At 38.9% G+C, this 15063-nt stretch overlaps 1 protein-coding gene across 1 annotated transcript in view; it reads left to right on the plus strand.

Moving 5' to 3' along the window:
* rasa3 (RAS p21 protein activator 3) overlaps positions 1-15063 on the plus strand; it is a 173511-nt gene that overhangs the window by 92262 nt on the left and 66186 nt on the right. Inside the window, exon 5 of the mRNA XM_062975435.1 lies at positions 3861-3937. Coding sequence (XP_062831505.1) covers positions 3861-3937 — 77 coding nt within the window. The remainder of the gene's footprint in view (positions 1-3860; positions 3938-15063) is intronic.

The raw sequence follows: 15063 nt of genomic DNA on the forward strand, positions 1-15063 counted from the left end.
GAATACCCATATGTGTATATACAGTAGATTTATATAATAAAATAAATACCCAAGAGATGGGACCCAGGTTTAAATACGAAATTCCTGTATTTTTCATGTACACCTTCTCCACATAGCCTGACAGTAATTTTCTACAATATTTTGGATAATGTGAATAAAGCAAAGTTTATTAGCATTGAAGCATGAGTAAGCAAAGCCACCCATATAGACAATTTTGGAGTATTTCAGAATTCTAGATAAAAGATGCACAACCTCGAATAACACTGACTTCCAGGGGTAGCTAATTTTTCTTCTGGAATTTTAAAAAATGTGCTTCTTGTATCTTAAACCTTTTTCTTGTTATGAGATCCTGGCCCAGGCACAGACTTGTTCTGCTGTAAGCAGAGAACAAAAGCAACTTCACAGAGGGGTCTTTGTCTTGGCAGAGGCACCAGCCAAAAGAGGAGAGAGACATTTCAGCGGATTTCCCCCTCTCTGTTGCAGTATACTTCATATTATCCCCCTGCACTGTGATCCTTCCAGTGCAGATTTTCCAGGATGGACACAACATACTGAAAGGGGTTGGCAGAAATTACCTTTCACTCCCCTTCCACCATGGAGTGCATCCTGTGGCAAAATTCAATTTACTGCATATGATTTTGATTTTATACATTTGTTACAACTGATGATATAAAACCTTATTTACAGTAGTTTTCTTCCACTCATTCAAATAACTAAATCAATTCTGCCTTGCATATAAGAATGTCTGACTTCTCCCCCTTTTTTTCTTACAGCATGTATACTTCGATATCATGCATTTCTAGCTGTTGGCTGTTTAGTTCTGTGAATGATAGAAATCACGCCTGTGAAACTTACTCATTTTGAATGACCCTGATTCAAATACGTTTGCTCAGCATATTGTTGTCCTTTGGGGGAAGGGGTGAATGTTTTGCGGGCCATTTTCTCCAGTACTCTGGAAACAGCTCTAATCAAAGCACCCATGAGGAAATGATTGAATGGTCCCTTGTGTTTCACCTGAGGGCACATCTGACATGGGTAGGAGCATAAGTTAAACAGGAAAAGCATTTAGTGCGCAACTCGCCCATGATTATGTCTGAAATAAATGTGCTTTCAAGTATGTCTATACCTGAGTTTTGCAGTTAAGTATTTCAGGAACAGTTATATGATGTCACTAGCTGTGCCCGGCCACGCGTTGCTGTGGCATTGTTTGGTGGTGTTGGTGAGAAATTGTTGAGGTAGTGGTGGTATTGAATGTCTGTTGTATGGTTGTCTTTATGTTTAGTATGCATTTGGTTGTTTGTGTAATGTGAAAGTGGTGAGGATAGAGGACACTGTTTATGTTGGATTAGTGTGATGACTCATGGGCCTTGTAGTCCTGTTCCTAGTACTATTGTGGCAGACGAAGAGGAAAACATGGGGTTTTCGCCGGTTCAGCAAGAGCCGGAGTCCCTTCACCTGCAGGATGTTGATGTTTGCCCTCAAGAATTCAGCCAAACAGGCCTTGGGCAGAACTCCCCTCCGTTTCCCAGGAAGGAATCTTATTCCAGAGAAAGGGGAGTCAGAGAAGCCCAACGGAGGAGTTTACGCATCGCTGCCAAACAAATGGCTGATTAGGCCTGCTTCCCTTGGGAAATTCTAAGGAGTCACACATCTGGACAGAGTTGGGTTTCGCTTCACGTTCTCTAGGGAAAGAGTTCTGTTGGCGGGAAAACGAGACCCAATATAGGTGTTTGGCGCGAGGGATTCTTTGCGGAGTCAATTGATCACCTTCAGGAGAGAGATCGTGTGTAGACTTCGTAACCCCAGTTCCTTGTTTCCCGGATCAAGCTTCAAGCCTTGCCCTGCCTCGCGGTTTTACCACGGACCCTGCTTCATGCTTCATGTTTTGCCTTGTCTCCAGTCACGGACCTAGTCAAGAATCAAGTTTATTTCCAGCCTTGTTGTCAAGCTTCATTGGACTTTAAGACTCTGTTATTTCCCCACACTATTGCTTGGCAAAGTGTGTGTTTCGGTCAAGTGGATTAAAACTTTGGACTCTAATATCATTTATTGGACAATACATTTTTGGACTATATTTGACCTCATTTGAACGGTCTGCTTCTGAACTATATTCTTCACTTGTTTTTATTGATTTTATATATTTCTTTAATAAAGATATTAGATAGAGACTGGCCTCTGTGTAAGGTTATTGGTGCCCAGCAGCCAGGGACCTGACAATTAGTGAGACTCTACTGTATATTTGTAATCTTATATTATCTGCCTAGAACTGCCCCTTCTACACAGCTGTATAAAATGCACACTGAAGTGAATAACTGGCAGTGTGGACTCAAGATAATCCAGTTCAAAGCAGATAATGTAAGATTCTAAATGGGTAATATAGCTGTGTGGAAGGGCCTTGAGTCTACATTGCCATATAATCCAGTTAAAATCAGATAATCTGTATTTTATAGGCAGTGTGGAAGAGGCCTGAGGCCTAACTGTGCCTGTCCCCTGGACTAAGTAGGTTGCTAGGAGACCAAGTGGGTGGAGCTTAGCCCTGTAACTGGCAGCAATTGGATAAAAACAATTATTCCATTCCCTCTAATTAGGACTTTATTTTTCTTTTCTTTTTGTTGTATCAACCTAGAGCCATGGAAGATGGGTTGTGTTGTCAAATTTCGAGGTTGAGGAGCCTGTAGTTTTGTTGTTTTGTCCGCTGCCCTGATGCCATCACTCTTTTATATATATAGATAGCCCTGCAGCTGCTTGCCAAAATAATTTTCCTACTTACATGTGTGTATGCCTTCAAGTCACCTGCTGACTTGTGAATTTCATAGATACACTTAGGCAAGGAAGACCCAGAGGTAATTTTGATACTTTCTCTAAAATATAGCCTTTGGCACCTGGTATTCATTGCAATCTCCCATCCAAGTACTAAGGCAGTGGTTCTCAACCTGTGGGTCCCCAGGTGTTTTGGCCTACAACTCCCAGAAATCCCAGCCAATTTACCAGCTGTTAGGATTTCTGGGAGTTGGAGGACAAAACATCTGAGGACTCACAGGTTGAGAACCACTGCATTAAGGGCTGACCGGTTTAGTTTCCATTATCAGATGGGTGACTTCCAGTAAGCATCCAGATTCTTTTGCACCAAGCAAAATCATGGAATATGAACATTTAGATTAGATCAGTTTCAGACCAATCTCTGGTTCATGTTCACATGGCCACCATCACATGTTCCTGAGATAATGACCACAAAAAAGGGAATGAGTTGTCCACATGTCTCTGCATCTCCCCGTGTTCCACTATACACTGGATAGGAATTCTAATGCGCAATTTGGAACTGTATCCTCCAAACTGCCTCACTGCCCCATTATATTATTGAAATTAAAACAGTTTAGGATAACCAGTAATAAGACCTCAAAGTCTTTGGTTATGAGTTCCCAGACTGATGGTTCTTGCCATTCCAATGCAAAAGGAATTTGGTCCAAAGAGGTTAAAATCTCTACTCTTCGATTTAGAGTCATAGATGTTGTGCATGTAGCCAGGGACTCATTTCAAAATAGTCAACACTTCATTTAAATCACTGAAGTAAAGTAAGTTCATCTTGTTTGTCTTCACCCCAAATATCTGTAGCCTTAGCAGCTGCTGTTGTTATTACAGTCAAATGACAAAAACATTGTTTGGGTTATCAGACAGGCTTCCTTTTCATTGTTTAGTGACTTAACAATTCTTAAGTGGCTTGTGAAAGAAGATTACTTGTTAAACAATGTCAGACATTGTCTGTATCTCGGATGGTTTTTTTTTAATGATGACAACTTATTTTAAGAATTCCCTTAAATTATATGTAATTTTACATTGTGGTTTGCAATTCTGTTTTTCAGGGGAAAGTCCATTTAGAGCTGAGGCTCAGTGAAGTCATAACAGACACTGGTGTAATTTGCCATAAGCTTGCCACAAGGTAAGACACTGCCTGCATATGTTTGCTTACATTGCCCTTACAGTATATTTTGAACTAGTGCTTAGGTGTTCAAAAAACAGGGATACCAAGGGAATGGAAGCACAGCATGGGTAAGCCTTGTAGGTAGGACCTCTCATGACTTTCTGTTAATAAGACTGGGAACCGGATTGGAAACCTCTGCAAGCTTGATTTGACCAATGTATAAAAGACTTCTGCTCCTGGAATGTATATTTTTAAAGACTTCCAGTTGGTATCTGATTTTTTGACTCATTTTTCCTTTTATATGACAGTCTATTCTGACACATGAAGAACTATTTGAAATACTGCACATTGATTCGAGAAGTATTCATATAGACTTCAAACTATAACATCTACTGAACAAGGGTCAACCTTTGGTTCAGACAAGATTTACTCTTTGGAGTCTGACCATTGCTGTTTCATTTTTCAATTTTCTTTACTAATCACATTCCTTATTCTCTGAAAATATGTCAGCAATTTTTTTTAGAAAACTTGAATGGATCTATCATAAGTCTATTGCATATACAATCCACATTTTACAACTGACAATAAAAAGATATCCTTCAACTGACTTGCTAACTGTCCCAGTTCACCGTAATTTGCATGATGTTGAAACATAATAAACCACAATACATTTCAGTAGAAAAATGAACAGGCAAAATCTCAATCTTTTATTAGAGGACATATAAAGGTGGGGTGCATTTATTGTCACATTTTCTTTGAGGTCAGATGTGGCAAGACGGTACTGGACCTTTTTATTCCCTTATTTCCTCCCTGGTCTTTCTCTCTACCAGTCCGGTCCTTTTGCTGTTTCTCTGTTGTACCCTTTGCCTCTCCTTTTTTACTCCATCAACAATTCTAAAAACTAAATTAGGGCATAATGGACGAGATCACAGATAATCAGAGCTTTAAAGTATCAGTGCCATTAACTTACAAACAAGAGATGTAATTTTACAAAATGAACAATGTTGTCTTAGGTATATAAAGGACAGCTATCACTGTTTAAACTATTTGCGAACAACCAACAATGTGCTTATTTTTTATTTCCCAAATAATTGAGTGTGTTTCCTATGTTCATTAGTTGGACTTCCTTTTTTAAATTTTCAGTTTCTTGACACATTGTGGTTTGGAAGACAGCGCTCAGCTATGAGTCAAGAACCAAAAAGTGTTCTATAAAATAACAAAAGGAAAGAGACATTTTTCCTCTAGTTATGAATACTGCCTAGATATTGGACAACACTTCTCTATTACAAATAGTATAGTGGTTCTCAACCTGGGGTCCCCAGATGTTTAAACTCCCAGAAATCCTAAACTGGTAAACTGGCTGGGATTTCTGGGAGTTGTAGGCCAAAAACATCTGGGGACCCCAGGTTGAGAACCACTGATTTAGTGCATCCGACATGTTAGAAGGATATATTTTAAACTGCTCCTGTATAATTTCCATATCAGTGTCTTGTTGTAGCTCTTTTTTCTCTACCCATTTTGACCAAACTCATACTAATAGGGGTAAAGATCCACATCCTCTACACTAAATTGATGGTTAGAGATTGAATAAGGGGTTTTTGGGAAACAATAATCTTTTCTAAAAATCAAGTACCTACTCATGCAGGCCTATCTAGTCCCGATCTAAAATTTTTCCCTACATAAAATTCTGAAAAACTAAGCTTATAATAATTTTGCAAATTATTCTTTCATTTACCTAAATTGGAGACAGAAGCAATGCATTCATTCCCCACTGCAAATACTCCTTTTTGTTGTAGTTTGTAGTAGAAATCTGGCTATGTGAGTTGAAGATATTGTTCAGATCCATACTTATAGCAGTCTTGTATTTGAGTGCCTTTCACTGGGATCTTTGTCTCTATGACTCCATTGACTTGAGCAGGAAGTGAGCATGAACACAGCTGTTTCAATGAGCAGCCATCATTCACTCCAGGGAGCACTGTGTGTATACCTTTTCTGTTGAACATTTATTTTAAGCAAGACTATGAAGCGTTATCTGAACCGGATATATCTGATATGTGAATTAGACTTATCCAGTGAGCTCTTTAAAATGACTGAAAATGTCAAGCAATTAAGTTTTTTAGTTCAAAAAAACTTCAAGAGGTCAGGAATAAAATCTGCAGATGAGAATCTAGTGTGGCTTCCTTTTCCTGCTGAGGGCTTTTCCGTCCTTTTCTTTGATCTTCATATGATTGGAGCTCTCCTGTTCCTGCTGTGATAGGCCTATGAAATAGTTCAATTGTCCCTTCACTATTTAGTGTGGGTGTGGGAAGTAGTTCAATAGTCCTTTTACTATTTAGTGTGGCCCCAGACAGATAAGCCAGAAAGAAAGTACAAAGAGTTGATCCAATAAAATCAAGAGCACTGCAGTACAAGGACACACACACACACATGCACACCCTAGTGTGTCCCAACCTGGCTCTTATTTGGGATGCTGGATCTTTGGGTGGATAGCTCTCTGAGCACAAGTTTGGGGAAAAGCTCTATCTCACATGAATATATAGCATATTATAGATTTCTGTAGTGCATCCTATCAACAACAAAGACATCCAAGAGGGACAGTTTGGCTGAATAATGAAGAATGGTAACACGATCTTCATTTTCTGCACAAAAAATATTTTGAGGAAATGATTAGTATTAAACAAATGCCTTTTGGTCTTTTTTTGAAGAAGGAAAGGCCACCAGTAGTTACATTTGCAGAAATACATACCCATTCACACACACACACATCAGTTCCTTCACCAGGACAACACCAAGACACTTTGTTGCATGATGTGAAATTATCAATTTACCTAAGCTTAATGAGCTGCTTGGTACTCAAAGCCAGCTATATTCACATCATACAAGACATACAGGAAGAAAAAAAGCATATTTTCTATTATAGTAAAAATATAACAACAAACATAAACTAATTAATTTTGGATGCCACAAAATGCAGCCTTTCATTGTATCCAAAATCTTAGACCCGAGGCATCTTCCTAATCATAGGGAAGGCCTCTTAAGGGATGAGAAATGTGCTGCAGGGCAATGCTTTCCCTCTCGCCATTGACTCTCCTCTGCTGCTCTTAGTCATTTTTGCTGTGCTTGTAAATAATAAGGCTAACTTCTGTCTCTAATTAATGTTTTCCTCACAGAGCATTCTTAAGTTCTCTCCTGGTTTTATACTACTACTTATGTCCATTGCTATGCTATAAAAGTGGGTATGTCCTTAAGCTAAATGAGCTTGTTTTCTACTCACCCTATATACTTAAATTGACCTCATGTATAAGTCAAGGGCAGGTTTTGAGGCCAAAATTATGGATTTTGATATGACCCATGGATAAGTTGAAGGTTATTCCATGGAAAGGGAAGAGCACCAATGGTGCCCCAGGGTGTGAGCTGCTACTTCAATTTCCCCACCCAGACATTTAAAAGGAAAAGAAGTAATGCTACGGTGGGGAGAGCAGAGGGCTTCTGTGCTTCTTTTAGGTTCTCTTGAGATGGACTAAGTTCTTGTCCTTTGCCACTCTATTCAGAGAAGGGCATGGTTCCTTTTTTGATAAGATTAACGTACACTACTTATGCTGGCCCGTGGACAAGTTGACTTAGGTTTTTTGGATTGATTTTTTTACTAAAAGTTCTAGACTTATACATGAATATATAGGGTAGTTCATGCTAATTTTTGTGCTCAGTGCAAACTTCCAGTATAGATTTAGAGCAGGGATGACTCATGCATTCCTATTCATTGTTTGATGCCTGCAGCATCAAGTGATTATCAATATATTTTAAAATGAACCATCCCAGACAGAGCTTTTATATTGCCTCAAACAAAATGATTCTCAGAGGCAACAGCTCGCACATTGAGCCATTAAGGTGTTAATAAACTCAGTGATGTGTATGTTTGCACATATTCTTGCTCCTCCGCTGTTTTGTAATGTAACTGCCATGTGGTTCTCCTGACAAATGGTAACACATGTCAACTAAACAATCTGTTACTTTATTGTTATTAAAATAAAGCCTAGTTTATCCATTGGGTATGTGTGCATATACACAATTTGGAAAGAAATAATGTAAAAAATCACAAAGTTGAAGATATTGTCTCTGAGCGAGTAACAGAGCAAACTATGGTGCAAATATGCCACAACAGCTTTTGCTATAGTGGATGTTAGTACATTTTCCAAATCTTTCCTACAAAGGTCTCTGATTGAAGCATGCAGCCAGTTGAGAAAGGACCAGGACTCAGTGTTTAGTTACTTGTACATGTTTGCAGACAGAAGGACACAGGTTCAATCTGTGGCAATCTAACAAAGAGAAGGACCGTAGTCTGAATCCTCCAGATGCTGATACCAATCAGAGTAGGAAATGGTCTGGGTCAGCATAATGCAGCTTTTTATGATCCCAGTAAACATAAAAGAGCACACTGTTCTTGTATAGTGTTGTTATATCTTTTGAGATACTGTGTGATACTGAAATTGAGTTTTCAACAAGCATTTGTAGAAATGAATTATCAACACTGAATATATTTCAGCACAATGCATTTAACCCAACGTTATGAAAAGCATGTTAAAACAAAAAAGCTAAATGTAAGCTTTCACAGAAGGAAATGCAGACGTCATTGATTCCTCCACCCCCACTCCGCTTCTCTCACTCAAAATCAGTGCGTTCATTTTGGCCTAAATAACTAAGCCGATGATGTTTGAGCCCTGAGGCAAGGCTGGCCTTTAGCAGATGCCACAGATTCCCATGCATCACATCTGCAGCGATTATGAGAGAAGGCATTAGCAGTGATGGAAGGTTTACCCTAAAAACACAGATGTAGTTCATGTGTCTGCCATCCCTGTTGTTAGCTGGTGATGAAAAACAAAACAAAACAACTACTCCAGTCCTGCAGTTAAATGTCACTATTTTGATCATATATTGAGCATAGATATTGTTAAAATAGACCTATAAGGCAAGATGCATATGAGAGAACTCGTAACAAAGGCCCCTTTCCATCTGTATTAGGCATTAAAATTATAGACCATCTAGTCTTCAGAGGGTTCCATTCAACTGTGACTTTTTAAAAATTATGGATTAGTTACATTTATATCCCACCTTTCTTACAATAAATTTAGAGTAGTGTACATCTGTATCCTCACAAGACTGAGAAACAGTCCTGCAATGTAGGTTATTCTGGAAAAGTGAATTTCACTGCTCACTGTGGATGTGATTCCTTAGTTTTAGATTGCAGTCCAGCACTCTCACCACTGTACTATACTGACCCTCCATAAGGGCTCCTTATTAATTTCTTTATCCCCCCCCCCAACCTTTCTTCCATCTTGAAGTTTAGTCACACAAGACGGCCTATAGATTCCTAGAGCGAACACCTCTCTCTCTGTTCGGCAGTGGATATCTCCATCCATGAATTTGTCTAAACCTCTTTTGCCTTTTAAGAGCAGTGATTTTAAAAGGAAGTACATCACAAGACAGCAGGAAGTGTCTACTTGTCTTGTACTGATTTTCTCAAACATGTCAGCACATGAAGATTGAAAGTTTCACTTGAAAACATACAAGCTAAACAACTGTTAAATTAATTGTATTTAACACTGGATTTTTTTTTGTCCTGTTGTTTTTGAAAGCCCATCTAACACAGTGCCTGTAATTGTATTGTGTGTAAACACCTACTGTAATATGAGTCCCATCAAATGTGGTTATCTAGAGCAGGGCTTCTTAAACTTTTCCACTCATGACCCCTTTCTGCCTGAGATAAATGGGTATATAAGATAGGCGTAAAAATTAAATGTTTGTTGATGATAAATCAGCATTTTCAAGGTTTGCTAAGTCTGATTTTCCTTTTTATGGATTACAGTTGAAGTTTTTTCTGCAGAGTCCCTTGCAAACACACTGCACGTTGTTGCTAACAGAGACATCTAAATGTCTAAAACAGCTACTATAAGTGGCATTCAGAAACCTTTTACTGTTGCCAATTTTTTCAGAACCCCAACATTGAGTGTCAGTACCCGAATGGGGTCCCTTTAGTTTAAGAAGCAGTGCTATAGGACACCCATCCTGCCAAGCCAACCTGCTAAATAATCATGAAAGGTGGGAGCTGCAGTCCAAAAGCAGGATTAGTTTGCCTTATTTGGGAAGGGTTAAAGTATACATTAATCTTGTTAGGTTGCAATGCAAACCTATGCATGGTTACACAAAAGTAAGTCCCTTTTTTCAATGGCATTTCTCCCAAACTAGCATAAGTAGGATTTTGTCCCTAATTTTATGTTATGTGCAACAGAACTTCCCTTTATTAGTTACTATAGTTAAACCAAAAATCTTTTTAACAGTCTGTATTTTGCCATTTTTTGACAGGGGAGAGTAAAGAGGGCATTGTGCCTCCATATATGGAGTTCAATGTCTGACTGAACATTTGAAAAATCTCCATGTTGTGCACTAATGATTGTGCCTCTGTCTCAACAAATAGCGGAACTTTACTCACTATAGTCTAATAGGCAGTAAGATTTCAGAAGCCTTCCCCCTCATTCCCAAAAAGCAATAGCAGGCCCTGAGCTCTCAGTATATTCATTCATCAGTAATCAAAGTGCTGGTCCTGGGATTCATTGTGGAAATCCATACTTAATCCACTCAAGCGGGGACATTTCATTAACTGATCTTTAGCTGGAATTTGCAGAGGAGTCAAAGGGCCTTCTGCTCTTGATATCCCACTTTCTATATTCTTTCTAAATCACATAGACGTGCATGCATACACGGGCACCCACCCACTGAGATTAAACCTATAGGCAGTTTTTATTTACTGCCTTTCTATTGGTAGATAATTCAGGAGCTAGCAGAGTGTTTACTATTTCAAAAAATAAAGCATTAGGAAACAACCTGGAAGGCCACTGCTCATGAATGCATATGGGGTTATTTGTTTGTTTGTTTGTTTCTTGTTTTCTTTTTGCACCTCTGCAAAATGTCAGTCTATTCTACTTCTACCTCATCTGTTCAATTTATTTAGAAATAATCAGGGAGAACACTTGTTCACAGTTAATGTCAGCCGAGGGAAACTTCCAAAGAGAAGTCTCCTTTTTCTGTTCTCTATCCACATAGGTGGGACAGGCATCACACGTTAAAAGGGGAGTTATTTGTTTACAAAATGTCTTTGCACTCATTTAATCAATTTACTGCCAGTTTGGTGAAGCTTCAAGCCCTTTATGTTGTAGTGGTGAAATTGTCATAACGAGGGCTTTGAAATTCATGCAGTGACTTTGAGCTGACAATCACTATCTTTCAGCCATGAATCTCCTTTGCAAGATCGTTGCTCCAAGTGACGAACGCTCTTTTTATTTTTGTTTGCCGATCAATCTGCTCTTCAGTTCCCATACAGAAAACCCTGCTGTGTTCTGTAGGCCAACTGACTCATATTCCTTCGGTCCCTCTAGGCGACCCACTTCTGCTTGTATCTCTTCTCAAGCTCTGGTCTGCTGCCTACGCACTCCCCAAGGCTCCTATCTTATGTTCTTTTCATGTTTTTCTTATGTCTATGACTTCAAAAACTTTCCCATTGTTCAGCTCTACTTGCTTGTGCTTAAACTTTGGGGGATATTGTGAGAACAGCTCTTTCTGTAATACAGATGTTGGTGTTTACTAAGGACCCAAAAAAACAACAACATAAATTGGTGATCTGTGGTACATATTTATTCAATTGATCCAGGATTTTTCTCAATATTTTAGTTAGTGTTTTTTCTTGACTGGGGCCCAATTCAACAGTCTGATTGATATCTTCCTAATCCTTTTAAATTTCTCCCAGGATCTCATGTTTTTACAATCTTAGGTTTTTTGCCAGTAATTTTTAGCCAATTTGATTTGGCATAAACTTTGTGAAACGTGCAGATCACTATGAATTTTATTACTATGACTCACAAAAAAGGATGCAAAATTTTATTCTGTTAAATTTAGAAAGTATTTTGCAACAGATTAGCTATAAAGAGGCTAAAACTTCCTACATAAAAATATATTTAAAGAAGCAGAATTCTGAATTTCTTAGATAATAGCCACCAGTCATACAAGTAATGGAAAATTGATAATTAGAACAATGGTACTAAAATAATATGATCTTAACATGTGTACTACTTACCCCATTTGTTTTTATAAATATTAGTAAAGGTTATCTGTTATATTATATATAGGAGCCCCCAGTAGCACAGTGGGTTAAATCGCTGAGCTGCTGAACTTGCTTACCGAAAGGTCGGCAGTTCACATCGGGGAATCAGAGTGAGCTCCCACTGTTAGCCCCAGCTTCTGCCAACCTAGCAGTTCAAAAACATGCAAATGTGAGTAGACCAATAGGTACCGCTCTGGCAGGAAGGTAATGGAAGGTAATGGAAGGTAATGGCGCTCCATGCAGTCATGCCAGCAGCATGGCCTTTGAGGTGTCTACGGACAACGCTGGCTCTTCGTCTTAAAAATGGAGATGAGCACCAACCCCCAGAGTTGGACATGGCTAGACTTAATGTCAGGGGGAAACCTTTACCTATATTATGTATCTTGCAGCCAAAGATAACATTCTTCTTCCAGTGTAGAAGAAACCCAGAGAAGTCAAAAGATTGGAAACCTCTGCTGTAGACTCTGTTTGAGATGCTTTTGTCCTGTTGATTTTAAAATTAAAATAAATAAAGCATTGAGATAGGATAGTTTTTCCATCTTTCTGTTGCAGATATTAAAGCAAGGCCTTTTAATTGTTTTTTCTCTAACTTTGGTGTTCTTCTCATTACATTAAAACCCCTTTCATCAAACAAAATTTATCCACCTCTTCAATATTTTAATATCCTGCTAGCTAGATTAGTATTAGGAATCATTAACCTACATAACCATCCTATCTGCAGTATTTTTATTTCGTCTTTCAGTATTTTCATTTCTGCTAACATGGCACTTTCTTGAGTATTCACGTGCTGACTTTACACGTTCTCTTTGCATTTGATTCTGTTTTTCTCAAAGGAGTCTTTCCTATCCACCCCTTCATTTCAAATACTAAGAAATGTCTTCTTGATTTCCTGTTCTTGCATTGTTCTATCATGCAAAACCATGTACGAAGCTGTCAAAGTCTAATTCTGAAGAAGAAAGAATCCTGCTAGCTCTGGATGCTTTAAAAAAAATCACCAAGTACCAGTAAATCCTCTAAGTTCCTCTTTGTTACTCCGTGCACCTTCATTAATATCCTTGAGACATTTTCAGTTAAGAAAATGCAATCTCACTTTTTATAGTAACACACAGAAATGGAGAGACTTTGTGAATGGTGAGTGCTTTTTTAAAAAGTGGCAGCATAGAGTCCTTTCATAATTGGCTAATAATTAAAGCCTAATGAATTGACTTCATCTTGTAGGACAATATTATGATTGACAGGATCCCCTTCCCCCAAATCATTCTGCTCCTTTTATTAGGTCTCCCAGATAGTCTTTTGGGCTTTCGGAGCTTCATTCAGAGGTTGTTTCATGCTTTAGAGCACAAAATGGCTCTCGCTGAATCTACTGGGGGTCAACTGCTCTTGTCAATGATCTGTTAACAGCACTCATTTCCTATCTGAAGGTATACAGTAAATACTTGTCCAGCACTCCTAGACAAGCATAGACACCAAGGGCATACTTACTGTATATTTCATGTATCGTGAAATTGGCTTTCAAACAATATTACAGACATTGAAAGCTGGCTGCTGCAGAAACATAAGGAAATGGTCTTTTCTTTAACATGTGAAATGGCCCTGAAACAGACATGAATAAAGAACAGAGAATTTGTGGTTTTCTCTATAAAATGGGTACATATTTTAAAACAACATTTTCACTGATCCACTACATAGATCAGTGGTTCTCAACTTGTGGGTCCCCAGATGTTTTGACCTTCAACTCCCAGAAATCCTAACAACTGGTAAACTGGGTGGGATTTCTGGGAGTTGTAGGCCAAAACACCTGGGGACCCACCGGTTAGGAACCACTAATATAGATATCGTATCTCAATATATGTACCATGATTCCCCATTCCTTTGATTTATCCATATTAATAGATTTATTAACATTTTATTATTTGGCCTAGATGTTACCATGGGAGAGTTCCAGCAAGTAGATTCTTTTGCCTTTTTGGCACAGCTGAGATATGGGCTGGAAAGTGGTATATAAATTAAACTGTAAGCAGCAGCCAAATTCAGCAGTCTTGCCAGCATAGTGCTTTGAGTGTTGGACTACGACTTTGGAGAGCAGGGTTTGAATCCCCATTCAACATGAAAACTCCTGTATAATCCTGGGCAAGCAACACACTGCTGGCTCCAGAATACCCCATGGATGGTTCGCCTTAAGGCCATCGTACGTAAGTTGGAAATGACTTGGAGGCACACAACAACAACCAAATAGCAACTATGTTTTTATGACCATAGGCGCTCTACTGATTCATAGCTATTAAACCCACAGTTTGTTTCTTCATGGAGGGACGTATGTGGAAATTGATTTTAGCTCATACTGAAATTTGACCTGATTTTGTGTTGCCGTATTACCCTGTTGGCAGAGGTCTATCTGGAATCTAGACATCCAGGATTCCAAGTTGCCTCTTCTTCCTCCTTCTCTTTGCCTTTTTAAAAGCATGCCGTTAGCTATTATAGAAGCTGATATATAGAGCAAATTGTGCAGTCACTGGCGATCAAGTGATGATGCACCTCCCTTCCCCCAATGGTTCAAGAATAGGGAATGTGTTTTGCATGAACACCAAAACCAGGAAGACCAGACAGAAGACTGGTATGGAGAGAAAAGATGGAGAAAAACATTAATGGAACTAGCACAAGTGGAACTAGCACAAATGGTAGTAATAAATGTTAGCACATCCTATAAACCGCAAAAGCGTGGGAAGCAAGTCAGCTCTACGGGATTTTGGACAGTTCCCTGCCATAGAGGTGTCTAAGGGGCCATCTACGTGTGCCAGAAACAGTGGTGCTAGTTAGAGTGCAGAGTGCAGGCTCTGCTTTTGAGGATTAGAAGTGGGAAGGGGCCACAAATGAGGGTAGTTTGGGAGTAAAGAAACATGAGATTATGGTTGTGATACCTGGATTTGAACCATGTTTGGGCCTTCTCGTGTTCAGTCACCTTCCTGAAAAATGTGTGGTATGTGTGCATATT

The sequence above is a fragment of the Anolis carolinensis genome, chromosome 3 (assembly GCF_035594765.1).
Source record: "Anolis carolinensis isolate JA03-04 chromosome 3, rAnoCar3.1.pri, whole genome shotgun sequence".
Taxonomy (NCBI): Eukaryota; Metazoa; Chordata; class Lepidosauria; order Squamata; family Dactyloidae; genus Anolis; species Anolis carolinensis.